Genomic DNA, 27,800 nt, shown 5'->3' on the forward strand with positions numbered 1-27,800 from the left:
GTGAATAATATTTCACAGATGAGTATCAATCATTGTGATACATCGGGACCGACTAAAAAAAAAAATAATGTTGATTTGAATAAAATCACTTACTAACATAACGTATCCGGAAACATTTACCAAATCGGATGTAATAAATGAGAAAGCTATGACATTTTAAAGTTTTTTTTTCATCAAACAGGGATATGCACAATTCAGTGACATGCAAATGCATGTAGTCAATGATGTCCCTCACTCATTTCTTTTGTTGGATATTGTTTGGATTATACAACATTTCATTTTTTTTTTACAGATTTGACAATAATGACTAACCTGACTGAACCGTATCGTATTAGACAATGCTAATTTCACATGTGGGGGGGGGGGGGGAATCGTTATTTCACTTGACAATGAAATAAGGGAACATTACAATATTTCATATGTCATATAATAAAATACATAATAAATAGTGATTGGATGACGTCATCAGTCTCCTAAGCTCATTTTCCCCGGAAAAATGACCATCAAAATATAATTTGTTACTGCAGCCCCTGCAGTTGCGGTCGGTGACGGTAAACATGCTGCATTCTTATACCCTTCAGAATATAGGTTACCCCTGGCATATAAAGGATTGGAATTTTTTTGCCCCGCCTCTAGTTCAATCTCCATCTTTTGACTTTCTCGAACCCGGCCATCGACATCTTAAATCGATGTTTTCCAGTGACTTTGTAAAGGAAGGTTTGGTTCTAGTAAGAGCTAATGGTTTAAACTAGAGGATTTTCCAAAATGCACCAGTTATCTTGGTAACATCTAAGATATTGTGCACAGCGCATCTCTGTGCCGAGAGATAAACATGATAAAAGACCATCATTATTAATTTGTTCTGTTTATTAACTGTCGGTTTCGATTTTGTTTTTTCGTAAAGATTGACTTTAAATCCTTAAAACCGGCTGGGCCAAATTAAATCTCGGAATTCCAGTAAATTTGGAATCTAATAGGACTATATGCATGAGTATTCATTATTGCGCTACACTCTAAATTACAGGGATTTAAAATAAGTCCAGCTGGACTGTAGTTAGGGACCAGTCGATTTCTGGATTTAGTTTTAGTCCTAAAGACTTAAATTTAAATCTCAAATGATTTAAATTTAAAACTTTCGAGATTTAAAAATGAAACTTATGGATTCAATCCGGACTTCGACTGGTCCCTAACTACAGTCCATGTGGACTTATTTTAAATCCCTGTAATTTAGAGTGTATATATTGATGTACAGAGGTCCTCTAAAAGAAAAAAAAATATAATGATAATCATTATTGGAGATGCTTCTTGGTAGTCAGTGTTTGGGAGAATGGCAAGACGACCTGAAGATGAGACGGAGATGAGATCATTTTGATATTGATCTCAATTGAACAACAAAACTAATCTTGATTGATTTAGTCTTCCAGGCCAAATTGGATAGAAAATTCTAATCATGCTACGAGACTAGGTGGGCTATCGGCATGTTTATGAATGACAGGTGCACTTATAAATTACCATGTCTACACAGGAAATTATAGTTTTGTAACCTGTCTCCTTAATTGAGTCGGGCAGTATAAGTAGAGTTTCAATCATCATCCAGCGTGACTCATTATTGGAATAAAAGCGATGTGCAGTGGCACAATGAGTAAAATAATTAGAGGTTACCAGACATGGCGTATGTGAAAAAAATCCAACAAGCTGCAAATAAGCAAACCGACCAAAAAATTATTTCTGACAAAAATAATAATTTATTAGATTTTAATTGAATCTAATTTTGTGATAGATTTTGAGATAAAACGTAGACAATTATAGCATATTTCGCTTTTCCCCTTACTTTTCTCATTTTCTCCCTTAGTTTTGAAAAGATAACGGGCACTTCCCCCGCCCTATCTGTACACCAGTGAGATGGAACAACTATAAAATAGCCGGGAAAGCAGTTCTCGCCAACCGATCTTGGGGTCGAAGCGGCACACATCTTTGCCATTACGTCAGCGTAACAGAAAAGGGAAATTCCCTTCCCGTTCCCGTCTCTTCACCTATCTTCAGAACGAGCCAATCAGCGATGAGAATCCCAGAACTGCTTATGCATAATGCATAGAGCTCGCATTCACTACTACACAAGCAGGCTCAAAACTCTGACCTCTCAAAAATATCTGAAATTTGATGCTATTTTCGTCCTCAGTGTGACGCAACCATGCCATCCATCGGTGGCTATGATAATTCTCGGACCAAAGATTGTGATTTGGAGGATGTAACAAGTCTCATATCAGTGGAATTAGTTGGATCAAAATCATCGTCGACATCGAAAAACATCACAGAGTTGAAGCTGAAGAAAGGTACGATCATTGCCATGCCTATCATGTGTACGATACGGCATCTGCAGTATTCACTGTGTACGTGCATGAACTAGGGTGTGCAGTGGCGTAACTACGGGGGGCATGGGGGGGCACGTGCCCCCCAATCGGCTGGCCAAAAAAAAAAAAAAAACGAGGAAAAAGAGAAAAAGAGGGAGAAAGTGAAAGAAACATAGAGGGAAGGAAGAAATTATTAAATTATGTTATATTATAATTATGTTATGTTATATTACATAAAAATATATATAACTTTATGAAACATAATTTGCCTGGGGCCTATGTCTTCATTGTTCCTGATACTCGCATTGTCTGTTTAACGAGATATATAATCCTGTTGTACTAAAACCTCCCGTTTTCAAGTCAATATACACCAAATATATCTCCTCGCACTTCGAATCAATATTGTTTTATGTAGTGACATATCATTTTAAGGTCTTAATATAAAACATTTCACGTCCGTGCTTACGTTCGCATTAGTGGATTAGTGAGATAATATGTCTGCTCTTCATGATTTCCTAAAATCAGTCCTTAAAATGTCAATTTTTTAAATCTGAATATCGAAGATTTCAGCTTGCGCTCGCATCATTTGGTTGGTGGTCTACGTGAATTCCTACAAGCCTTAGAATGCCCCTCTACCTTCAGGTGTGAATTTCCAAATTTTCCAGCTCGCGCTCGCAATATTTGAATAGTGAGATGCGTATATGATAATCATGACTACAATGACTACAAATAGTATGTCTTTAGGTGTAATTCTAACAAAATCAGCATGCGCTTGGCACTCGCATTAGATAACTATGGTGAGATATGTGTACACTTAATGGATTCTTTTAAAAATAGTCCTTAAAATATCCATGTTTGGGGTCAATATATACAAAAATTTCAGCTCGCGCTTCGCGCTCGCTTCATTTGGTTATTGAAATACGAAGGGTCGTCGTGAATTCCTACAAAAAAGCCTTAAAATGTCCCTCTTCAGGTCTGAATTTCCTAAATTTTTAGCTCGCGCTCGCAATATTTGATTAGTGAGATACGCATTTTAATCATGATTGCAATGACAATTGCTTTATGTGTTTGGATGCATATAATTCTAACAAAATCAGCAAGCGCTTGTCACTCGCATTAAAATACTATGGTGAGATATGTATACTCTTAAAGGAGAATCCAACCCAAATAAAAACTCGTTTTTATAAGGAAAGGGAAAATCAGACAAGTTGTTAGGTGAAAGTTCGACCAATATTGGACAAACAACAAGAAAGTTATGAATTATTAAAAGTTGTAAATATTGGTAATCACTATACCCATGGATACTTCAAATTGGCAGCATATGGGATGTCATAGTGATGTAGGCAAGGACTACTCTTCCATATACTCAAATACATATTATGGCTAAAATGTCATTTCCCCCAAAAGTTTTATTTATTTATTTATTCTTTCATGAGGACATAAAACAATATACTATCTGGGCTATATTTAGATTTCTGCCCCAGGGAATGGGTACTTAAGAGAAAACCACAAATCCCTGATAATAAAGTACATGGCCTATGGGAAAGTTGTCCTTGCCACTTGTCATGATTTACTTACCCAGTTGCCAATTTGAAATCTTCATAGTATTAGTGATTTCAATCTTAAAGCAGCTATAACTTTATTATTGCTTGTCCGATTTCTTTTAAACTTTCACCATACTGTTTAATTCATTTTTCTTCTTCCTAATACAACATTTTGTGGCCAAGGCTGGATTCCCCTTTAATAGATTCCTAAAATATAGTCCTTAAAATGTCTGATTGGGATCAATATATACAAAAATTTCAGCTAGCGCTTCGCGCTCGCATTGTTTGTTTAGCGAAACAGGTACATATCATGATTACAAAAATTTGCTTATAATTTCCCCTTTTAGGTCTGAATATAAAAAATTTTCAGCTCGCGCTTCGCGCTTGCATTATGTGATCAGTGACATACATATCCGTTTAATGACACTGTCCTTAAAATATTTCTATTAGGTCAGCATAATTAGCAACTGAGCGCGCTCACTTGGTGACTCAAAATTTTTGCTGGTGCCCCCCCAATGCCGTGACCCACGGTACGCCAATGAGGGTGTGTGTTAATTTGTTGCATGATGATCTGTCAATCTACATTGTCCCGACTCCTGTGGTTGTGTCATGTTTGTGTCTACTGTGTAGGCCTTGGCCCTAGGTAGCTAGTATTAAGCAAAAAACGTCAGAATAAAAATCCATCGTAGATCTAAAGTTAGACTCGTCTTTCTTTTTAATGCCGACAGATTAATATCATGATGATTTTAGGGGCCTAGCCCTAGACCTATAGGTCTAGGTCTATGCCAACCATGGCATATGATTGAACGTCAACTGAAGTCAAGATTGACTTAGCCTGAATATTTCCTGGGACCGGCACTCGGCAGGTGCAATACACTGGGCGACATGATGTGAACACCCTAGTACTCTTTGATGAACAGCATAGATTGTGACTTTCTGTATACACGGGACCAACATCGTGTCCTTTCCGATGGACAGAGTGATTTCCAACTGCATTAAAACCTGCACTGAATACAGTGGTGAGGCACGCTAAATGTAACGCTAACATTAAACATGATCAGATTTTGTTAGACGCGTTTCGGCATGAGCAAGACTCAATCCCCCACGTTGAAAGTCTATGGTCTTATCTGAAACATGAGCTCTAACCGACTGAGCTACGCTGCCTCCTAGGCTGTATATAAAAGGTAAACTAGATCTACTTTAGATCTAGATCTAGACCTACATGTAGAGCATACATACATATAAGTATGGTAGTACACTAGTAGTAGTAGGCCTGTGGCTACACTGGTATCTGAAATCTCAGCTGGTTTGAATAGGTGGGTGAACATTATTTTCACACATTTTGAACCATATGAAGTTGATTTTCAATAAATTTCTCAAAGTTCGCACATAATTAACCCCCGGGGGGGCCACTTACATTGACGAGTGGATACCATGCGCGACCAAAAAAATACGTAAAAAGGATGTCCTTTTCACGATAGGGCACGTTACGTACGTAACGTGAAAAGGGTGTCAAAAACACAAAAATAATGAAAAAAGGGTATCTATTTCGCTAGGAAAATTACGTGTTTAGGGTCGAATTTGCGGGGATGATGAAACAAATTAAAATGTTTTATAAAGGATGTCCTTTTTGCCCCAACACTACGTGTTTAGAGTCCTATTTGCGCGAGGTGTAGAAGGTGGGGTCGTACTAAACCAAAAAGGTAAAGCCGTCAACCAAAGGACCCATAACAATAAAACATTCCTGACTTGTTTAGGGGTTCATTTCAGGGAATATTTGCCAAGAGTAATTTGTTTCCAATACTTGTTAAGGGTAGGGTTTCACACGCCAATACTTGTTAAGGGGTGCATTTTCAGAATATGGAAATTACGTGTTTAGGGTGCTTTTCGAGACCCCATGGTCGCGCATGGTATCCACTCGTGAATGGAAGTGGCCCCCCGGGAATTAACCAAAGTCATGAATACCAGATAGAAGGCAATATCCCAAAGTCAAATTTGCTTGATGGAAAGAAGAATAGGTCAAGGGTTTTGCTGGTAATGCGATCTTAAAATTCCATGGTGATCAACTACATGTAGAATTAATTCTAGTGTGTGCTCGGCTGAAAAAGTGTCATAAAAAGTGTAACCTTAATTTGCGCACGATTGTTTAGCAAAGCTTTAGAAACAAAATCAAGCTGACAAAGATAAAATCAGATTAGTTCAAATGCCATAAATTTGGTTGGTATCACATAAATTTTTAGAAAATCAATTGAACTCCAAGTCAACCAACCTGCAGATACTTAGTAACCAATTCATTATCCTCGTATATCAGGGGAAGAACAACTTAAGATGAGATTATATTCAATTTGATGAGCATGCAGATTAATCAATCCAATACAGTGTACTCTTTGGGTATCGTATCGTAGGACCCAGGTGTTAAAAGGGGAAGTTCACCCTGTAGAAAGGTTGTTGTAAAAAAGCAGAAAAAATAATAAAATCTATTGGTGAAGGTTTGAGGGGATTCTGTAAAGGATTAAGAAAGAACTTAAGTTTTGGATTTGTGACATCACAAACGAGCAGCTGCCCCATATTGTATTTAAAGGAATATAATGTGCATGAATTTCATTTTTTTAATGGTTCCTGATGACTTATTTTTGTTTTCTTTCTATGATCGGGTGTTAAAATGATTTGTCTATAGATCTATACAAAATGTACAGTAAAAACCATTTTCAATTTTCTGAGAAAAATTACATTTCACTGACTTTTTTACCATTCGTTAAGTAGGAATGCTGCTCGCATATGACTTCACAAATCAAGTAACTACAACTGTAAAATTCTAATAACTTTAATTCTTTGTTGGATTTTTCTCAAACTCCCTGCAAAAATGCAATATTTTTTATCTGCTATTTTTAACAATAATCTGTTTGTCAGGGTGAACTTCACCTTTAAGAAAGAAATTGGAAGGGGGCATGAGAAAGTTAAGACTATTACATATAAAGTATATAAAGTATATATAAAGCACCGAAGTTTGATGACTAGTTATATACAATATTTTTTTTTATATCTTTCATGGTTGTTAGTTTGTGACTGAAGTCTTGTGTTTAACTGTTTGAAGGGTACATGTAGATGTTTGTAGGGCATTATAAATCCAAGGCAGCCAAAGCCATGGTCATGGATTTCCTGTCAACTGTAAACCAAATTGTGAAAAGCATTGATAGCAATAATAGCATGACATCATACAATATGTTATCTACAAATGTAATGACAAACAAAAGTGGAGGATAGCCTGTATAGCAAACATGGACCCACCCACCATTCTTTACTACAACTGATACCACCATTCTTTACTACAACTGATACCACCATTCTTTACTACAACTGATACCACCATTCTTTACTACAACTGATACCACCATTCTTTACTACAACTGATACCACCATTCTTTACTACAACTGATACCACCATTCTTTACTACAACTGATACCACCATTCTTTACTACAACTGATAGCACCATTCTTTACTACAACTGATATCACCATTCTTTACTACAACTAATACCACCATTCTTTACTACAACGGATACCACCATTCTTTACTACAACTGATACCACCATTCTTTACTACAACTGATACCACCATTCTTTACTTCAACTGATACCACCATTCTTTACTACAACTGATACCACCATTCTTTACTACAACTGATACCACCATTCTTTACTACAACTGATACCACCATTCTTTACGACAACTGATACCACCATTCTTTACTACAACTGATACCACCATTCTTTACTACAACTGATACCACCATTCTTTACTACAACTGATACCACCATTCTTTACTACAACTGATACCACCATTCTTTACTACAACTGATACCACCATTCTTTACTACAACTGATACATACATGTACATGTACATATTTAATGAACAGTTTAAAGTGCCATAACTTCTTTTGCAATTTTTCATCCATAATGATAAATATATGATTGTTTAGCTTGATATTTTTTTTCTAAATTTAGGCTTGAATCATATTTTTTTCAGCCTGTGGGCCATTTCATAAAGTTGTTCGTAAGTTAAGAGTGACTTTAAAAAGAACAACTGGTGATCCTTTCTTGTGGTAAATGATATTCACCATTAAATGTTCATTGGTTATTATTTAGCGTGTAAGAAAGTAGAAACACCTACACGTACCTGGAGTATTCTCCTCAACTTTCTGAAAATTAGATTTACATCTCTGTTCTGCCTGAATTTCTGTTCTTTAGAAGAAAAAAAGGCCAACTCACAAGTTGATATTGACAATCATATAATTTTCAGAAAATCGAAGTATTAAAAAATGCTAAAAATAATATGACTACAGTAGAATTGACCAAGCAAAATATTGGAAATTAAAACAAATTCCTGATTGCAGAGATCTTAGTTTTCAAATTCACTGACTTTAATCATTTGTGGTTTGTTATGTAAATTTTTCATCTCAAACAACTTGATAATGTTCATAATCAAGTCCGTATAAAACTCAAAATTTAGTTGATGTACCAAAAGTGTACAGCACAACAAATAATAGCCCAAATATTTCCAAATTTGATCACTGGCATACTTACTTGTTCTAGTGTAATATATGCCATGCCTCTTTCTGTGAATATGAATACAAAAGGATGACTGTAAAGCTCAAGTGCTCATCCCAAGGAAGAATTGGAAAGGTTATTCAAGAAAAGTTGAATAGGAGCTATTAAACTGAATTGGCTTAAAAATTTGATACAATAAAAGTTATAGCATCATATGCCAGCATACATACAAAATGCTTTTTGTTGATATTTATGGGGGGGGGGTGGATAAAACAGTTGCAGTTATATTGTCAGGAATGTGCCTTGAACCAGTTGATGTTGTCATCGACTCATCGCAGCCCCCCTTCACCTTATTTTTTTATAGGGGTAATCCAGGCTAAAAATAAAATTCAATCAGCAAAATGCTGAAAATCCTGGGCTAAAATCCAGGCTAAAAATTAAAAAATCAATCAGCAAAATGCTGAAAATCTCATCAAAATCAGATAAAAAGTATTGATTTTCAAAATTCTGCAATAATTTTTTTTAGGTTACATGTACATGTAGCTGATGATGTCATTTCTTAATATTTTTCCTTTATTTAATTTATGTGAAGTTATAATTACAAGTAGGCCTCCAGTGTACATGTATGTAATGTATGTCTGTTGTGTACTGTATGTTTCCCCTGTAAAATCATGTACACTGTACATGTACATGTAGCATAATATTACGCAGTAAATCAGACATCAAGTTTTAAAATACATTTGTAGATAATTTTTTTTTAATTTAACATGATTTCATGTAGTGAGTTCCAGATAATAGTGGGGAGATGAAGCTTAATACTAATTACTATTTAGAGTAATGAGACATTCATACACTCTAGAACTGTTCCATCAAATAATGCAAACAGATCTTCTTTTCTACGTTCGATTTGCGATTAGCAGACTAAATATGCATGTGATGCAAACATACATGTAGTATCTTATAATCATTAAACATTGTTATTCCTTGTCCAATTTTATGAAAATCAGAGTTGTCTGATAAAATCATAGGTTCTGCCTGAAGTACCCCTCTAATAACATGATTTCATTCTACAGTAGAAACTCAGACCATGCCACCATGGAGCTATTAAAGGGGAAGTTCACCCTGAAGAAGACTTTGTTGTAAAAATAGCAGAAAAAATAGTAAAAAATATTGGTGAAGGTTTGAGGAAAATCCGTTAAAAAGTTAGAAAGTTATTAGAGTTTTGGATTTGTGACGTCATAAACGAGCAGCTGCCCCATGTGTTTAATATAAAACGCATGAATTTCAAATTTTATATGGTTCGTGATGACTTGATTTTGTTTTCTATTCCTGATCGGGTCTATTGATATACAAAAGGTAGAGTAAAAACCATTTTCAATTTTCTGAGAAAATGACATTTCATTGATTTTCTACCATTCGCTATGTAGGAATGCTGCTCGTACATGTATATGACATCACAAATCAAATAATTGAAATTCTAATAACTTTTTAATTATTTGATGAATTTTTCTCAAACCTTCGGCAATATTTTTCATTATTTTTTCTGCTATTTTTACAATAAACTTTTTGTCAGGGTGAACTTCCCCTTTAACATAGAGTTACATGTCTTTGCCTCCATACACTGGCTGGAGGATAATTTCCCTGTTCCCACTTCCAAGGAACAATTGAACACTGGCTTGTGGTGAAGCTGGTGTTCCCTTGACTGTGTATCAAGTTCCTGTTTTTGTTTTATGTCGGGGGTTTAACTCAATAACCTCTATTTCCCCACCAGGTAGTAACACCTACGATTTTAGTCTGATTCATCTTCCTATGTGTATGGTTTTCAGGAACAAAGCTTGAACTTTAAAAGCAAATCCAATTTTGCTTTAATACCAATTGTATACTTACATGTACATACATGATATAATTTTTAGTCATATTACATGTAGGCCTACATTGTTCAACATGTACTACAAATCGGATGCATCCGAGAATGAATGGTACGATCTGACATGAGAGTTGGTAAATCATGAAACAAATTATTTGTGTCCCTACAAATGCAATCAACAAAACTTAAAGGTCTCCGTCCCCTGGATTTATGAAGGAGGTGCAACAAAATATGGTATATCAGAAATATTCTTTCACACTCCTGAAACAGTAACCAGCAAACCTTACTGTGGTGGAGATACATTGTAGGTGGAAGATATCTGTAAATTTCATCTTTTGTGTTGTAATTTCTCCAAATAATATTTTGTACCCTCATTAAAAAAGTCGAGTATATGTGCCATTTCTTTCATTAGTCTATATTTTGTTTCTTGATTGTCATGTTTTTGGAAAGATATTTCTGAAGAGATACATGTATATTAGCTCTCATATAGCCTACATTTGTAATTCATCTTTATTTGCCATTTGTCATAAAACAAACCATAAAAACAACACATCAAATTAGGTTTAATATAGATGGAAATAAAATGTTAACATTAATGTTAAACATTTAAATCAAAAGAATAGAATTGAAGCCCAGGTCTCTACCAAGAAAAGTATGGTCATTCATATAGTTGTGAATGTTACATTCTTCTTTGACACAAAAGATGTTTTGTGTACATGTTGCAGTCTACAAAACTTTTTGATAAAATTGTGATGCAAGGTCAAGAAAATTATTCCTAGCTTTTTCAATCCAGGAAAGGGATATGATTCATATACATTGGGTATATTTTTTTTTACAACCAAATTTTAGTTTGGTCAGTACATGTAGAAAGAAAATCTTTTCCAGCTTAATGCTCATGGAATGAAATGAAAATTTCCAGCATACTACATGTATCTTTGCAGTTTTCTAGTATTAGTTATTTTGACTAAACTTAAAAGTTAGTACTAAAAGAATATAAACATTACCAAGAGAGGGTGCAAGATTATGAATTCTAATGGTGTTGGTTGCCCCCCCCCCCTCCAAAAAAAAGACCACTAAATTGTAATATTGGAATGTGGGATAAAACTGTTTTCATAAAATGCATTTTTTTTGGGGGGGGGGGCAGGACTTGGAATAAAGCTTGTAGGGTGCTTTTATTAGGGGGAGGAGGTAACTTACATGTACATGTACCCCTCCCGAGCTGCATTGATGACCAATTGTCAAATGATGGAATACATATTGTATGTGCACTATAATTGCTCCAGTTTCCTTCAAAGCGTGAAGTTTTGAGCATAAAAATAAAAAAAATCAAAATTTGGAGACCAGCTGAGGTTTTAGAATAAAATCACTGAAAACATGCAGTCAGTCATAACCCTGGCAATAGTAATGATTGTTTCAAGGTCTTTTCCATCTGAGTTCACTTTCTGATAGACCTTTTCCCTCCATACTCCATGGTTGAATGGAAATAAAGAAAAAAGGGAACTGAATTTCCCTAATAAATACTTTCCTCTTTAGTTCACTCATTGTCTGTAGGCGAATTCATTCACTTTTGTGGTAGCTTATAAAGAGAAATACCAGTAGTTGCATTAAACACCGATTTCATGAGAAAGTCTGTAAAACCAGGCTTAATTGTCAGTATATCGTCGAGGATCTAGATCTGGTACAGTTACATAAACTGAACTTTGTGAAATCTTGAAATCTAATGTACGCTGAAAAATGTTCACTCTGAAGATCACCAACACAGATAAGCCCATGTGAGACAGTGTATTATTATTGCTGGAATAAAGACCCGACGGAAGTGACCGAATCCGCACTTATTTTGCTTATTTCTCAGCAATTACACAATTTCTTCCAGAAACCTTTGGCACACATTTTTGAATACAAACATACATTTGGGGGTCATTATATTAGATTCTGTAAAAAGTCATTTTGAGATCGTTACCAGAACTGGAATTTATCTTTTAAATGCAGTTCTCATGGATGGAATAATAAGTCTTACATCAAGGGCAGATCCAGGATTTTCCAAAGGGGGGGGGGGGAATTTTCCCCAAGAAAAATTTGACAAAGAAAAAGAAAAAAGGGTTATCGCTTTCAAAGAGGGGGGGGGGGCAGGGGTGTTACATGTATTACAAAGTTTAATTGTGCCTCTCAGGGGGGGGGCATTGGATGGCTTTGCCCCCCCCTTGATCTACCAGTGACTTTCTCTGTGTTCTTAACATAGCCCTAGAATCATGGTACAGTTGCCCTTTATGATACATAGGGGATTCAACTTTTCTTGACTGTTCTTTGCATTTAACTAGTCATACCATGGATCTTCATGGATGTACTACACCATACATGTAGTACATTTAGGTCCATGGTCATACAAAGGTTCTTTTTCTAGTGCTATCAGTATCATTTCTGGTTTTTTTTTTTCATCTTAAGTGGCGCAATTCTCTTTCAACAATGAAATGTTCTAGAAAAAATTGAGAATCTTTCATCTTGTTTTGTTTTAAAATTTATCAAATACGTGTAGATCTAATACTTATAAAGGTCAAGTTCACCCCAGAAAATTGTTGATTTGAATCAATCTGTGAGAGAAAAATAAAACAAGCACAATTCACAGAAAACTCCATCAAAATCGCATGTAAAATAAGAAAGTTGTGACATTTCTGTGTCTTTCTATTGAATGTTCTATATTCATCAGCAATTCAAAGCAGATTTGACCTCATGGGCCGAGATCAAACCTTATTGATAACGAGGAAGTTTTGGGTAATAAATCATGGAAACAGAAACTGGTGACAGAAAAGTGTATTCTTTATCCTACAAACATATTACACCAATACAATCAAAACTTGAAAGATCTATATTTTCATAGAAATTGAGAATGCTTCAGTATTGTTAATCTGCAGATAAGAGGTTTGTAATATTTCTTTAAGTGAAGGAAATAGATGAGGTTGACAATCGCCCTAATTGCGACCCAAATTGCTCTTAAAATTCAGAGATTGAATGCTTTGGGATGACCATCATTTCTAATTAAAAGTTGCTTCAGCAGATTCCATTATATGATAAACCTTTTTGTACATCCGACCCCCATTTTTCTCAAGTCTTACTTCACTTCATAAACTAACCAAGTCATGGCCATGTGAGTACATTATAGACTGTCAAAAGAACAAGAAATCAGAGACAGAAAATTTAATGAAGATCCCACATGATCGGACGTACATATTTTATGGAATTGCCCTTCAAGATCTACCACAAACGATTCAAGAAAGTTTTTAAAAATCAATATCCTACACACAGCAGAATAATAAGAAATACATGTACCTTGCTTGTTGAACAAAATTAGTAGCCCTTTATAATGATTTTAGCCTGCAATGTACATTGCCTTTCTGTTTGTTTTATTTTTATTATCTAGACAAACCGATCGCATCAGAATCTACCACCATCATGGCACCAAACAAGAATGGCCAGATGGAGAGTGAGTGCAAGACAGCATCCTCTATTGGAAAAGAAGTTACACAACAAGACAAGAAGCTGTCTGCTGGGACAGAGAAGACAGTAGATCCAGAGGGAGACACTCAATGCAATGGGAAACCCAATGAGGAACAGATGGAGAAGACAGCCGAAGTAAAGCGGAAGGAGTATAAGGAGAAGCCAAAAGCAAGCTCCGTTGAAATTCTTGGACTAAAGAAGATGAAGAATGCCAGGATTCCCAACCAGGGCCACTTGGATCAGAGTATCTACCAGAGTGCAGAGAGTGAGCTGAGAAGACGGAAGAGCTCTCCTGCAGCTTACCACTACCAGAAGCATCAGAGGATTCCTGAAGAGCAGTCAGAGGAGTCATCCGTTGACAAACTGGCCACGAAGATGACTCGAATGGACTTGAGTTGTGAGAAGAAAGATGGCTTTGAGAAGAGGATGGAAGAGGAGGTGCAGGAAAGGAACAATCTGGTTTCAAAGGGTCCTACTCGAAGTAGTCCTCCACAGGTTAGGATGCAACCATACTCTAGGAATCAACCAAGTATGACTTGTGTTCAACCATTTCAACAGCCACAGCAGGTGCATGTTGGTCAAGTTACCCATCATCCACAGAATCGACAAATCATTGTCATTCCCAATACAAAGTTTGTGCCCCCTGGTATGACCCCAGCCCATCACACAGATGGTCGTACCATGCAGAATGTATCCAGGCCGCAGACCACTGTCACCAGAAATGAACCGGTGGAATCATATTGGCCTCCATCTCCAACAGATAGCTGTGACCCAAACTCGCCTGGTAGCGTGTCTTCTCTGAGTCCTGCTCATACAATGCAACAGGCTCCATCTCCAGCTTATTCCTCGGCATATTCCCCAGCACAGCCTCAGCTCTCACCCCAATCCATGATGTCACCAGCTGATAGCTACCAAGGCATGTCCACCTCGCCAAACTCGCCGTATTCTCCAGAAAACATGGTGATTATCAACTCCCCTCCCAGTGTCCAGAGCGAGGATTCTGGAATCGCCTCACCGCCTCACAACCCCAGTGTCTACAATTACACCTCGGTAAATGGCACCAACAGCGGGGTCGTCATCGACAACAGCAAACGACCCAATGTAAATTTAAATCAGATTCCTGCAGATAAAATGAGGTACATCATCCAAAACCGGCAGCAGCCATCGTATCAGAAGCAACAACAGCAGCCATCGCAGGCTGAAGTGGCCCTGCAGAGCATTGAACGAATCAAAGAGGATCTCATGGCCTCAACTGCAGAGCTTCCAAGCCAACAATGTCATATTCCACCTGACAATTATCACTATGTTCAGAGCCCATACAATCGTAACCAAGTAAGCCAACCAATGGTCAGCCAGCAACCTGCCTATCAGCACACCATGTACTCTGGATCAAACCAAATGCAGATGGTCACACCGCCACCAACCCCTCAAGATCATAATAGAAATTTGGAGAATCTAGTCAACAATATGCCTCTGGACGTCTTGTGTTCTTTGGATGAGGAAGGAGACAGGTCAGTACTTTGCAGCATTTTATGAAACAGATAATAAGTAATTTTCACAGATGAATTTCAGATCTATGCAAGAAGTTCTGGAGCTTATAACAAATAGTTGGATAAAAAGAACAATTTTTTTCTGATATCTTCCCTAGAAATGATGTAACCCAAGATCATCAAATCTTGGTGTAAGTACCTAGTGTGTGTTTCAAATTGGATTGTCTGTTCTCTCTCTCCTCTTGTAAAGTGTTTGTATTCCACAGAGACCTAGCATCCTTTGGCATTTCGTCAATCTACACTTTGCCACACTCTTGGCTGTTCAATGGGTATCCTTTACTGTACATGTACATGTAGGGTGCAAAAGCCTACGCGTATACATGTAGTATAACGAGCAAGTGAGTCTTCAAAACTCTTGTTGGAATGCTCCCCGGGGAGTGGAGAAAGTACATTTTGTGTGGGAGGGGGGGATGGCATGCCAAGATCTGATAACCAGGTTAGTAATATATCTGTAAAGCACAAAGAGATGTATTGAGCCCTACATAAAGGCGCAATATAGTATTATTATAATTATCATTGGAATTGATTTCTGTTTGGTTTTCATAGTGCTCTTCACATAGCTATTAGCCAAGGGAACACGCAGCTTGTACGCCTGATCATCAATCGGTTGTTGAAGAGTGGAAGAAGAGATGCCTTGAACCTTCAGGACAATATCGGACAGGTATGATTCAGCAGAATTGTGATCATTACTACTTATTCAGGCACCTCATCATCATCATCTTCGATATCAACATCATAACCATTATCATCATCTTCATCAAAATCATCTTCATCATCACCATCATCACCACCATCACCATCATCATTATCATCATCACCATCACCATCGTTATCATCATCATCATCATCATCATCACCATCATCATTATCATCATCATCATCACCATCATCATCGTTATCATCACCATCATCATCATCTTCATCATTATCTTCATCACCATTATCATTTGATATGATCCTCATCATCATCATCAAAATAACCATCTTCATCATTATCTTCTTCATCATCATCATCTTTACTATGCAAAATTATATAAAATCAAAATGTTGATCTGCAACATATGCATTGCATAAGATTGGGAAAATTCAACCTTATGTTGATAGAGATACCTCTGAAAGGCTGGTGCATGCTTTTGTCATGTGCCACTTAGACTATTGCAATAGTCTATTGTATGGAGTACCAGACACTCAACTCCAGAAACTTCAGGTCATTCAAAACTTGGCTGCTAGGATTGTTACCAGAACAAAAAGATATGAATCTGTATCATCTGTGTTAAGATCCTTGCATTGGTTGCCTGTCAGGTCACGTATTAAGTTCAAGATCTTACTACTCTCTTTTCAGTGTTTTTGACAAATGGCTCCATCTTATCTGTCAGAGTTACTTGTAAAATATGAACCTGTTCGAAATCTTAGATCACTTTATAAGGATTTATATAACATACCCTTGTTTAGACAAAGTTTTATGGTGAACGGGGGTTTGCGCATGCTGCGCCGGAACTCTGGAATAGCATCCCACACAATTTAAGGCAAGTTGACACAATTGGGTAATTTAAAACTGCATTGAAAACATATTTATTTAACTGAAGCATTACCAGCAGCTTTCCCCTCATCTTTCTTTTTCTTCTAAAGCGCATTGAGACCTTTTTAAGTTGTAATGCGCTATACAAAAGCTGTTCTATTATTATTATATTATCATCTTCATCATTTTCATTTTCATCATCATCATCTTCACGATCAATATTTTCATCACGAATACCACCATCATTATAATCTGATTACATCATCATTCCCATCATCAATCAGGAGCTTCGTATTCCTTAATTTTCATTATTATTCTCCCTTCCAGACACCTCTTCATATCTGTATCGTGACAAACCAACCAAATCTCATTATTGAACTTCTGAAAGCCGGTGCAGACATCATGAAGAGAAACAAAGAACAAGTGACTGTTCTCCACTATGCAGCAGCCAAAGGTTTCTCTAACGCTCTGCTTGCCATATTCCACTGTTTGTGTGAGAAGATGATTGCCAACATTCAAATCGATATTGAAGATAAGAATGGTGAGTCTACCGATTTCTCAAATTGTGCATTAAACCGGTTGACTACTGAACACTTTGATTCACATAGATAATGCACAGATATCACCCTAGGTGCCGTTTCACAAAGCTTTTTGTATTTAAGTTAAGAGTTACTTTATGACTGGTGATCCTTTCTTGCGGGAAATGATATTCACCATGAAATGATCATTGGTGATTATTAAGCGGCCCCAGATCAAGTAGGCGATGGGCTTAAATTGATGTACCCTCAATATCAGTTCAAGATGTCTGATAGAGTCATAGAGATGCCAAAGTCTGTTATGGCCATTGATAGACTGTGATGAAGGATTGAGAAACAAGGGTCCTCAATGTAGAAAGCCTGTGATATTCTGATGTTTGCAGTCAGAGGTCATTTGTTGACATGTATGGACTTATTGTAAATGCATAGGAGTGGAGAATGAAGAGGATAAAGGAGGATTGATAGTAATAGTAGGGAGATAAAAAGATAGAAAAAAGTAGGAGGAGAAAGAAAAGTAGAAGATAGAAGAAAAAGAGAAGTGGGTAGATGACACATGTGATCATTCCTTCTGATCTGTACTTACATTGTTTGTTACATTTACCCTCTACCACTTGTTCTTTCTCTATCTTTTATCAGGCATGTCCCCACTGCAGTGTGCTATTCAAGCTCATGGTCGCTTGGCCCGTGTCTATGATGGTACTCAATGCATGTATGTTGATAAGATGGTTGATAGTTTGGATACTATCAAGAATCTCCTCTACCTAGGGGCTGATCCTTCATTCCAGGTAAGTCTTATCATCTGGGCCTTGTCTTACGAAGAGATACGATTGATCTGATAAACTATAACTATGGAAAGCCAGCAACACCAACATCTGTGTATTCAAAATATTTTCTATATGCTTTTTATTCATACTTTCATCACTTTTTTGAGATCCAGTGAGCTTCTCTTTGTTTACAAAAGACATTGTCCGAAATTCCAGTAGAAAAACAATTATGACATAAATTGATGGATTTCCATACAGTTGAGGTTGATCGGATCAATCGTAACTCTTTGTAAGATGGGGCCTTGATCATTCTGTTTGGTCTCATCCAACATGGACTAATTCCATTTTGTCATCAACCAGGTACTTGGTCTTCACCCACATTGTGTCTAAATTCTCTTTGGTCCAATCCCAGTAGGTCAAATCCTAGTTCGTCTTTAACTAGTTTCTCTAAAATCATTTGGTGCAATGCCCAATTAAAATGGTTCCATTACATCTGCTCCGGAGACAATAACCAACTTCAGCTCTTGGATCAACACTATACCCTACACTAAACATAAAACCCTAACCGTACATCTTAGACAAAATCAATCATGGAGCCAATTGTGGCAGGAGAAAATGTTTTGCCACCATTTAAACATGCACCATTTCATCTAATTCCATCCAGGCTTTGCCATTTTTTGTGTATAGCCCTCTTGTTGGTCTGATGCCACATGTAGTCTCTATTGTTTATGAACTAAATTTTCATGAGAGAAATTGGGAAAATAAAATTTATGTAGACAAATTGGAGTTCAGACCATCCTAGCATTGACTAAATGTCAGTTAGTCCTAGTACAGTATTAGACCAAGTAATGTTTAGACCATGTGGCCAAGAGTGACAAGTAGACCATATTGGTAAGCTAATGTGTATTAGACTATCCTAGAAGTATACCAAGAGGACGTAAATCAGAAAATTAACTTTAAATTACCATCGACTTCTAGTTCACCCCACTTCAAACATCCCATAGCACATTGTTGCATTGTTTGAGAAAATGCACCAGATTTATGACCATCAAGGACTTAAATTTGCAATACCTTGAAAGAAATGAAAGCCCTTTAAAAATGCAATTATACAATTTTTTGCATCAAATTTTATAAAATTTCATTTATCGCTACCAGTTGACTGCCTTTGAATGTTTCACTGATTGTTATCTCCTTTTCCCCACAGGACAGAAAGAGTGGCTACACAGCCATCCACTATGCAGTTGAGCTGCCACCTTGTAACAATGTAACCCCAAACACTCACATTCTCAAGATCATCCTAGAATGGCCGGGTGTTGATGCAAGACAACTCCTTAGGATGCAAAACTACGCCGGAAACACTCCGCTTCACGTCATCGCCGGTAGGGAGTTTGATGAGGATTACGTGGTGAGCGTGATCGATCACCTGATCAGCTTTGGTGCCGACATCGATGTGAAGAATCAAGAGAAGCAGTTACCTCGTGATTTAGCAACGGTCAAGAAGAAGGAGAGACCAAAGGTATGGGATATTTTATTTTTCTTTCTCCTCATCTTCATACCCCCCTTTGCCCTGTCTCATTTAGATCTTCTTATTTCTCACTCTTTTCTTTTACCTAAATTTCCTCCCCTTCCTCTAATACTGTTTCTTCTTTTCTTTTTCCTCCTCTTCCTCTCTTTCCTTCTCATTTTTCTTCGCCCTTTCTCTACCCCTTTTTTCTCCTTCTCCTTCCTCTTCTAGATTTCTTCTTCCTCTCCTCCTCCTTCTTTCTTTCTCATTTCTCTTCCCCACAATATTCTCCTTCTCTTTTTCTTCCTCTTTTTTCTTTTCTGCTTCTCCTCTTCCAAATCTTACAGCTTAAATGCTCTTATCAAGAACATGATGCCTCTCAAAATAATATTTTTTTTTTCAAACTGGACTATGGATGCCTCAATGGATATTATTATTGAACATGTTAATTTGTAACTTATTAATCTTTGTTGAAGTACCCACTTCAAATTGGCCACATACTGTATGTATGAATCATTTTCCTGGCTTAATTCAATCAGCCATCATTCATGTTAAGTGTAGTTTTCCTGCCCTTGAGTATACTGAATAAGATTAATCAAAATATTGCCAATGAGAAGTACCTAATTTCATTAAAAGTTTGCTTATATTTGAGAAAGTCATTTGTTAATCCATCAAGTCAGTACTTGAACAGCAAATGTAAATGGAATGTCTTTCTTATATTAAATTTATCTATTGAAGAAGTATCCCAACTTCTTTGATATGCCATTATCTGTACAGAGTACATGTCCCTTGTTCTACCCTCTCCAATCAGTAATTATGCTTACGTTTAATGGAAACATTGAGTTATCTCTGTGATTGCAAGAAGTATACCGGTAATCTGAATTCGTAAAAAAAAAGTTGGGGGGGCTGAAAAGCTCTGAGGGAAATGGAGCACTCTGTCATGAAAAAGAGGTAAGCTTCTTGTAAACACATCCTTTTGTTGAAATATCCAACTTCACCTCTCTGAGCCAACATCCTGTTTGGCTACAAGCCAAGGTTTACTTAAACAAGCATTAGGGTGGGGTCCCTAGTAGTCATGTTTGTTTTTGACCAGTTTTTATCAAGCGAGCATGTATTCCTATTTGCTTTGCCATGTCATTCTAATACTGGTAGTTTCATAAAGTCTATTTATGGGTTGTTTTGAATTGTTATTGTGTAGCCTTGAGACTACACAATAGAAATGAAATAGATCTACAGCCACCAGCCTGGACATGAAAGGGGAAGTATTGCTGGTTTTTTGTTGGGGGAGGGGCTGGGTTAAATAACAATGAAATCAAAACATTTAAGCCTTGCCAAGCAAATGTTTGTTGTACTCAATTTTGCTGATTCTTCCTATTACAGGTATTGTAGTGATGTTTTGAAATGTTAATACATGCAACTATATGATGTCATAAATTTAAAGCTTAAGACCATAACTCTCAATATTCTTTGAACTTTATCTTCTTTACATCCCTCATTCCCATTTCCCCTCCCAAGGCTCTCCTTTTTATTATTGAACCTGCTTGATGAAAAATACCAAGTAGGCTTCATTTAATTCTGGACTTTGATCCTGTTAATGCGAAAGAAACACTTCCAACTATTACAAACCAATTATAGCTTGTCATATTTGGAGATCTTTAACAAGTACACTTCATGTTTTGATCATGCTGTAGTTCTAGGCTTGTCTAACATATTGAAGGGGAGATGCCTAGTGACCCATAATAGTCTATAGACACAGACCCTTTCAGGGGTGGATCTAGATTTTCCAGGGGGGGGGGGGGGTGACCAGAAGGACCCTCACCTGCAAGCTGTAAAACAGTGAGCTGATTTTTATTTTTGCTAATTTGAACCCCCTAATATTGTTTTCCTGGCATCTACTCAAATGCAATCATGACCATAAAAGGGAATTCATGCTATAGGAATATATTGTGTAGGTCTGGACATAATGATGGCCATTTTAATGCACATTCTTTTTTCTACTTGACAGCCCAAGGTGGGGCTGGTTTACCCCCCCCCCCCCCCCCCCCCCCCCCCCCCGTAGATAGATCTACCACAGCCTTTATAATAGTTAGTTTTTTTTTATAATGGGAGAGAAAGGGGCAGTTTCTGACATGATTTCATGTACATTTTCATTGTACTTTGTAAGTTCCATTTGGTTTCCTGGGATAAGGAAATTTTGCAATGATGATTTTACGCATTTTCAAACTTGTTTCCATTCTGTGTTTACTTTTTCCCCAGGTTTTTGCACGGTTGACAGGAGACCATCTTCAAGGAAAGTGAAGTAGCCAATCAGGGGCCTTGATAAAAATCAACCTTCATTAACAATGCAGCAAGTGACCAATCATAGGAGATGTTTCATTAGATGAAATCCTTTGTGCCGAATACAGACACATGTTTCAACTGCAAAGCTCCGAGATTCCTGGATGTATTGCATGTTTGAAATATTGAAAAAGGAACCTGAATTTCTTTTTATAGTTTGATATATGCCATATTTGGTGATATCTGAATATATGGCCTTATAAAAGCCTATTGTATATATTGTTTGTCTTTCGATATTAAACCATCATGGTTCTTCAACATGAATTAATCCTAAACTTATGGAAGTAAACATGAAGGATTCTTATCTAATTAATAAGATTACTCTCTGTAAAATGAAATCAAACATTTTAGAGGATAATTTCTTGTAATTTTAATAGTCGTTTACCTGTAAAATATTGAGAAAAAAATATATAGATAAATAAAGAATGATGAATATTCAAAATTGTACATAAACAGAGAATTTAAATGACAAGGCATGTCTTTATCATGTTGAAGAAAGTTTTTTTATGGCTTAGACTGAATACTTTTAATGAATTTGAATTTTGAATTTGTTATTTTAAAATAATGTACTATAGATATTAAACGATTTGAATTGACAGTGAATCAATTATGTGTTATAATGTCAAAATGAAATTGACATGTATATACATACAGTATAATATACATGTGTAGATTCAGTTTTATGACCTGGCTTCCAGTGTTATTTAGCATTGCATAAAGAGGAACCAAAAATTTAAGCAGTTGACAATATTTTAGAGAGATAACATTTTAATATTTCACACCTTATAAATTGGAAATGTCATCACTGAGTATGGATATGAATGAAATTGGACCATGACATATAGAAGTTTGACAATTGAAAACTAGAATTATAGATGAGGGGTATTGAAAAACATGTCTTTATTATTATTTTATTCATTTGACTTTGCGCGCTGATGTTGCAATCTTGCACATTCAAACAATTAATTTCAACAATCGTAATAATTTGTATTTCCCCCCTACCTTCAAACAAGATAAGCTAACAAAGGACAATACTCTTGTTGGATTATATCTGTATAATGATAATAAGTATCATTTATGCAATATGAAAATCTTGAATTAAAGAAAATAACATGGAAACAATTGTCATTATTATCCCAAAAACTAATTCAGCTTGCAAAGAGTTAAGTTTAGGACAATCTGTCAGCATGATTAGGAATAGATCACAAAGTTTTTATTTCCTATCTTTGTGTACAATGTGTGATTATGGTATGTGGGGATTAGTTTTTATATGTCAATGAATGCAACATCATGATCAAATTTGCTTTCAGTCTGTGTGTTTCTGTTCAATGTATCTCTGTCTGTGAACATGTTCATTAGTCCTATATGTGTTTAATATATGAGGACCAAGGTGGCTGTTTCAGAAAAGCTGTTTGTAAGTTAAGAGCGACTTTACAAACTTTTCGTACATGCTTGATAATCACCAATGAACAATTGATGGTGAACATCATTTACAGCAAGAAAGGATCACCAGTCACTCTTAACTTACAAACAGATATATGAAATGGTCCCAAGGCTTCAAATACTGGCATTTGTTAGGATCCAATACTTTTGATAAAAGTATGCCATGTTATATTGCTTGATATAAACAAAACAATCGCAGAATTATATTTCGCTGTCTTACTCTCATACTGAACAATGCTTGTTTTGGATGACAAGGTCTTATGCCACTTTGAGAGGAGTGTTACATAGAAACAATGATTTACATTGAAGGGACTGATTTGCTTTTATGCCTCTCAAGGCTATCAGTTGCTTAAAACTTTGGTACTGACTTTGAAATGTCCCAGAGATATGAATAATTATCTATATATATATTTTATGCATATGTACATATATACAGACAGTATCAAGGGAAGAAAATCAATCACTTCGTGTCTGAAAACATGCACTTATTGACCAATGTGTTGAAATACTTCATATATCCTTCTGTGTAGACTATTCTGTAATTTCCTTGTTGATACTGCGTAAAGAAGTGGTTAAGTTCTATTCATGTTTGTGTAATATTAATCAGATAATAGTGGTATATCTATGTCTAGACTGAAATGAAAGGGGGCGCAAAGATTTCAAAAATGGAGAGATTGCAGATGAGAGTTATAGATTTAGAGATGGTTATAAAGATAGAGGGTACCTAGTCTGAAGGCACAGACCCTTTCACAATTCACATAGTGTATAATACAGAGTCTGAAGTAGTGAGACTAGATTCACTATGTACTGTAGCTGGCTCTACCAAGGGGCCTTTGGCTTCTAGTCTTTACTCTATACCTGTTATTGGTCTGCGCTTACAGACTAGATAGAGGGTGTGTGAGTGCCTTGCAGCACTGCATAGTCAGTAGTCTTTGCTGGTGCCTGAATTCATTGTATAGCTATCAGAAAATATAGATATATTGTACAGCTTGTTGTGTCACTTGAAAGTAAACCAATTTGTGCATAGAGAAACATTATGTTTGTTTATTACATGTATGCGCTACTAAGTGATGTATTATTATATTGTAGTCTGTCGACTGTATAGTGATGCATTCAAATCATGCCTGTGAACTAAAAACAATGTACAGCTATCTTTGTGAAATAATAAAAGAGGGGGGCGGGCCGGAGCAAGATATTGGAGAACCAACAGCGTTCAGGCCTTTCTGAGAGGCATGGTTAAACCAATTGACTATTAGATTCTCTTAAGCATCTATAGGTTTTGTATATATGGGGCACCTATATGCCAGTCAGTCCTAGTACATGTGAAGGGTCTTTTGGTATTGCATACAATAAGTACATGGTTTATGTTTTTATAACAATTCATACACTTTAATAAATCAGGTCAATTCTTTGCAACATTTTTATTATCCTTTATTCAATCAGAATGTTTCTATTTTTATCAAGGAAAGGGCAATTCTATCAATATGACTGCATGCATGGAAATGCTTTAATGATAACACTAAAAGTTATTTCCGTCGTCATGCTTTTTTCTTTTAGAGAGAAAGATTTTTATATTTTCAAGGTAGTCTATTTGTGGTACATGTATTCTAAAGCGAAATTGAACTCTATTTACAGAGTTGTAAATCATGGTAAGTTTTTTGGTCCTTTTTGTCTTGCTTTTCAAGATTAAAGTCATATTACTCCTCCAATTATCTGAAATAGATCTACTTTCAAAAGCCATTGATAATGGTTTCACTTATATTACCTTCTCTGATGCATACTTTATCTGGTTTCTATAAGGAAGTAGAGCAAAGATAAGGGTACTGTCACCCAGAGAATTATACCCTTTTGAGCCTACATGTAAGCAGGAAATCTAACAGAGTACATGTATTTTGGTATTATTTGACTGCAGTTATTATATCAAAGTACATGCCATAAAGAATTTGATTTATGATTTCAAAATGTAAATGGTGATTTGATAATCAATAGATGTGTTAAAAAAACAGCTTCACAACGAATAAGAATGATTAAAACTTGTTTCATGAATACTATCTGTATGCTGTGTAAAAGTTGAGAAAATATAAGCTGTATTCTTCCAATCTACAAATGTGTTTGTTGAATTATGGTCTCTCATCAATCACTCTTCATCCTTTTCAAAAATTAAAGGATATTCTTTTCAAAAAAATTTATCATGTAAAACACTTGTGATTGTGTGATATCACTAAAGTTGTGAAGCATAACTCGTGTGTATATAAAAACCTATTTTGTTGTGTGTATTGTAATGCTCATGATGTCACAAGTATAACTTGTCTGCATACATATCTGTAATTGTGTATAAATTCAGAAACTGCCTTCTGATACGCAACATCCTAGAATAGATCGATAATAAATCCATATTTTTAAATATTCTTTTTTTTTAATCAAACGAAGAAATTAAACTATGATGTATAAGCATTGAAAGTTCCTCCCCATATGATAATCTGTGATCTATTTTTCCTTAAACTTGCCCTATTTTGTAGGCTAATGTGTAACTTGACTCACAACTCTCTCTTTTAATTTTTGAGCCCCTCCCCCATTTCTGTAAATGTATTCCGCTTGACCTAAGGTATGATCTTGAAGATGTTTTTAATGTTTATAACTTGCCTTGAATTATGTTTATATTTGATATCCCTGATTATCTTATAAGATAATGTACATATTTTTAACGGAGAAACCAATATTCTGTAGTTTGATGATTTCAATCATAAATGAGTATTAATTTAAGTAACACTGTAAATAAGCAAAGAAAGTGAATAGATTTGTTTCAATTATGCCTTTATTGTAAATATTTTATTTTGACCTTATAAGAACAATATAGTAGGTTATGGTTATCTTATGTAGTAATTTGAATTAGAATGTATAGATTTTAAATAAACAGATTTTAACCCAGATGAACAGATTCTTTTCATAATAATGCTCTCTGCTTCACACCATATAATATCATAATAATCCCAAAATCCAACATATTAACATTGTCCAAAGGTTTATGAATGACCTATGTAATCATCCCTCAATTAGTTTAATATTTTGATCTTATTTCATCCTAAATAATTATAAGGGGATCACCTTTAGATTTCATTATTCATTTTACAAATTTCTTATGCAATCAAATATTAAGTCAAGCATTGTAATTGAAAGTAAAGATGGAATATTTAGACTTGGTTTAATTGATGAGAAATATAGAAAACATGGCAGTTTGAAATATCTACCACATGAATCTTTAAAATTAAAAGTGGTGATTTGAGATTGTATCCTGTAAAGTCTAGACAATATAGCCCGTATTCTGAACTCGGGTTTAAATTGAACTCAGGTTTAAAGATGTGGTTTAAGTATGGATAGCCAATTGTTATATAAATCACTAGAGATATCATATTTCAGATCATTTGGCTCTCAAATCATTCATAATTGTCTAGGAAGTATAAATATATGATTGTCTTCACCATCAATGAATCAGGAAAGAGCACAGTAAACATACAACTTAATGAAAAAAATTGACACTTGGCTTCCCAAAATTTTAGCAGAGAGTTAGACCATGGTCTAAGTTAAACCTGACTTCAGAATATGGACCGATGGCTTTTCTCAAACAACTACATGGAAGAAAACATGATTGTAACTTATGTTGATATACAATCCTCAAAAATATTGCTGATAGAGATGCCGGATAAATTTATATCAAATATTATTACCAATTTAATTGACCATGATATATGTAAATTCACATCTGCTAAAATGACTGTATGTTTGATTTCAAACTACAGCCTTTGAATTATTTTAATTTTTGTCAAGCCAATCAAATATTTGTCTCAAGAGCTTATTTATACTCAATTTCATAGAATGAGAAAAAAAAATCCCCTTTGAAATTTGCAAGTCATATTGCCCAATGTAATATACATTCCAGCAAATCAGGAAAGGGCCTTCCCCCTTTTTCAAGATGAACTTCCTACCCCTTAAATAGTGATATATTATTTTGTACAGAGCACGAGGTATATTGTTTACATTCCATTTCATCTGTATAGTCTGATAATAATAAAGTATTCTATATAAGTTAAAAAATCCTGAATTTTGGCTGTGTTTGAAAGAAATAAATTAGTTTTAAACATACAAAATTTGCCTCTGGTGATCTGGGGATTTCTGAATGATTTCCGAGTTAATTGATAATATATGAATGAAATGTCTGCATTATATTCCCCTTTTATATTGTAAAATATAATGATTCTAATTTCATTCCCTGCCTGCCTTGCTTTCCATATAATCTTCATGAATCTATTTGTAGTAACATTGTATTTTGGCATTCCATAGGATG

At 35.6% G+C, this 27,800-nt stretch overlaps 1 protein-coding gene across 1 annotated transcript; it reads left to right on the forward strand.

Moving 5' to 3' along the window:
- The first annotated feature begins 2,070 nt into the window (after positions 1 to 2,070).
- On the forward strand, positions 2,071 to 25,630 carry LOC121420513 (NF-kappa-B inhibitor zeta-like). Its single transcript, XM_041615179.1, has 7 exons — positions 2,071 to 2,333; positions 13,729 to 15,316; positions 15,902 to 16,016; positions 17,202 to 17,415; positions 18,047 to 18,195; positions 19,379 to 19,690; positions 21,935 to 25,630. The coding sequence occupies exons 1-7, from the start codon at positions 2,192 to 2,194 to the stop codon at positions 21,974 to 21,976; spliced, it is 2,562 nt and encodes an 853-aa protein (XP_041471113.1). The 5' UTR covers positions 2,071 to 2,191; the 3' UTR covers positions 21,977 to 25,630.
- Positions 25,631 to 27,800: the final 2,170 nt, after the last annotated feature.

This window comes from Lytechinus variegatus, chromosome 8 (assembly GCF_018143015.1).
Source record: "Lytechinus variegatus isolate NC3 chromosome 8, Lvar_3.0, whole genome shotgun sequence".
In the NCBI taxonomy this organism is placed as follows: domain Eukaryota; kingdom Metazoa; phylum Echinodermata; class Echinoidea; order Temnopleuroida; family Toxopneustidae; genus Lytechinus; species Lytechinus variegatus.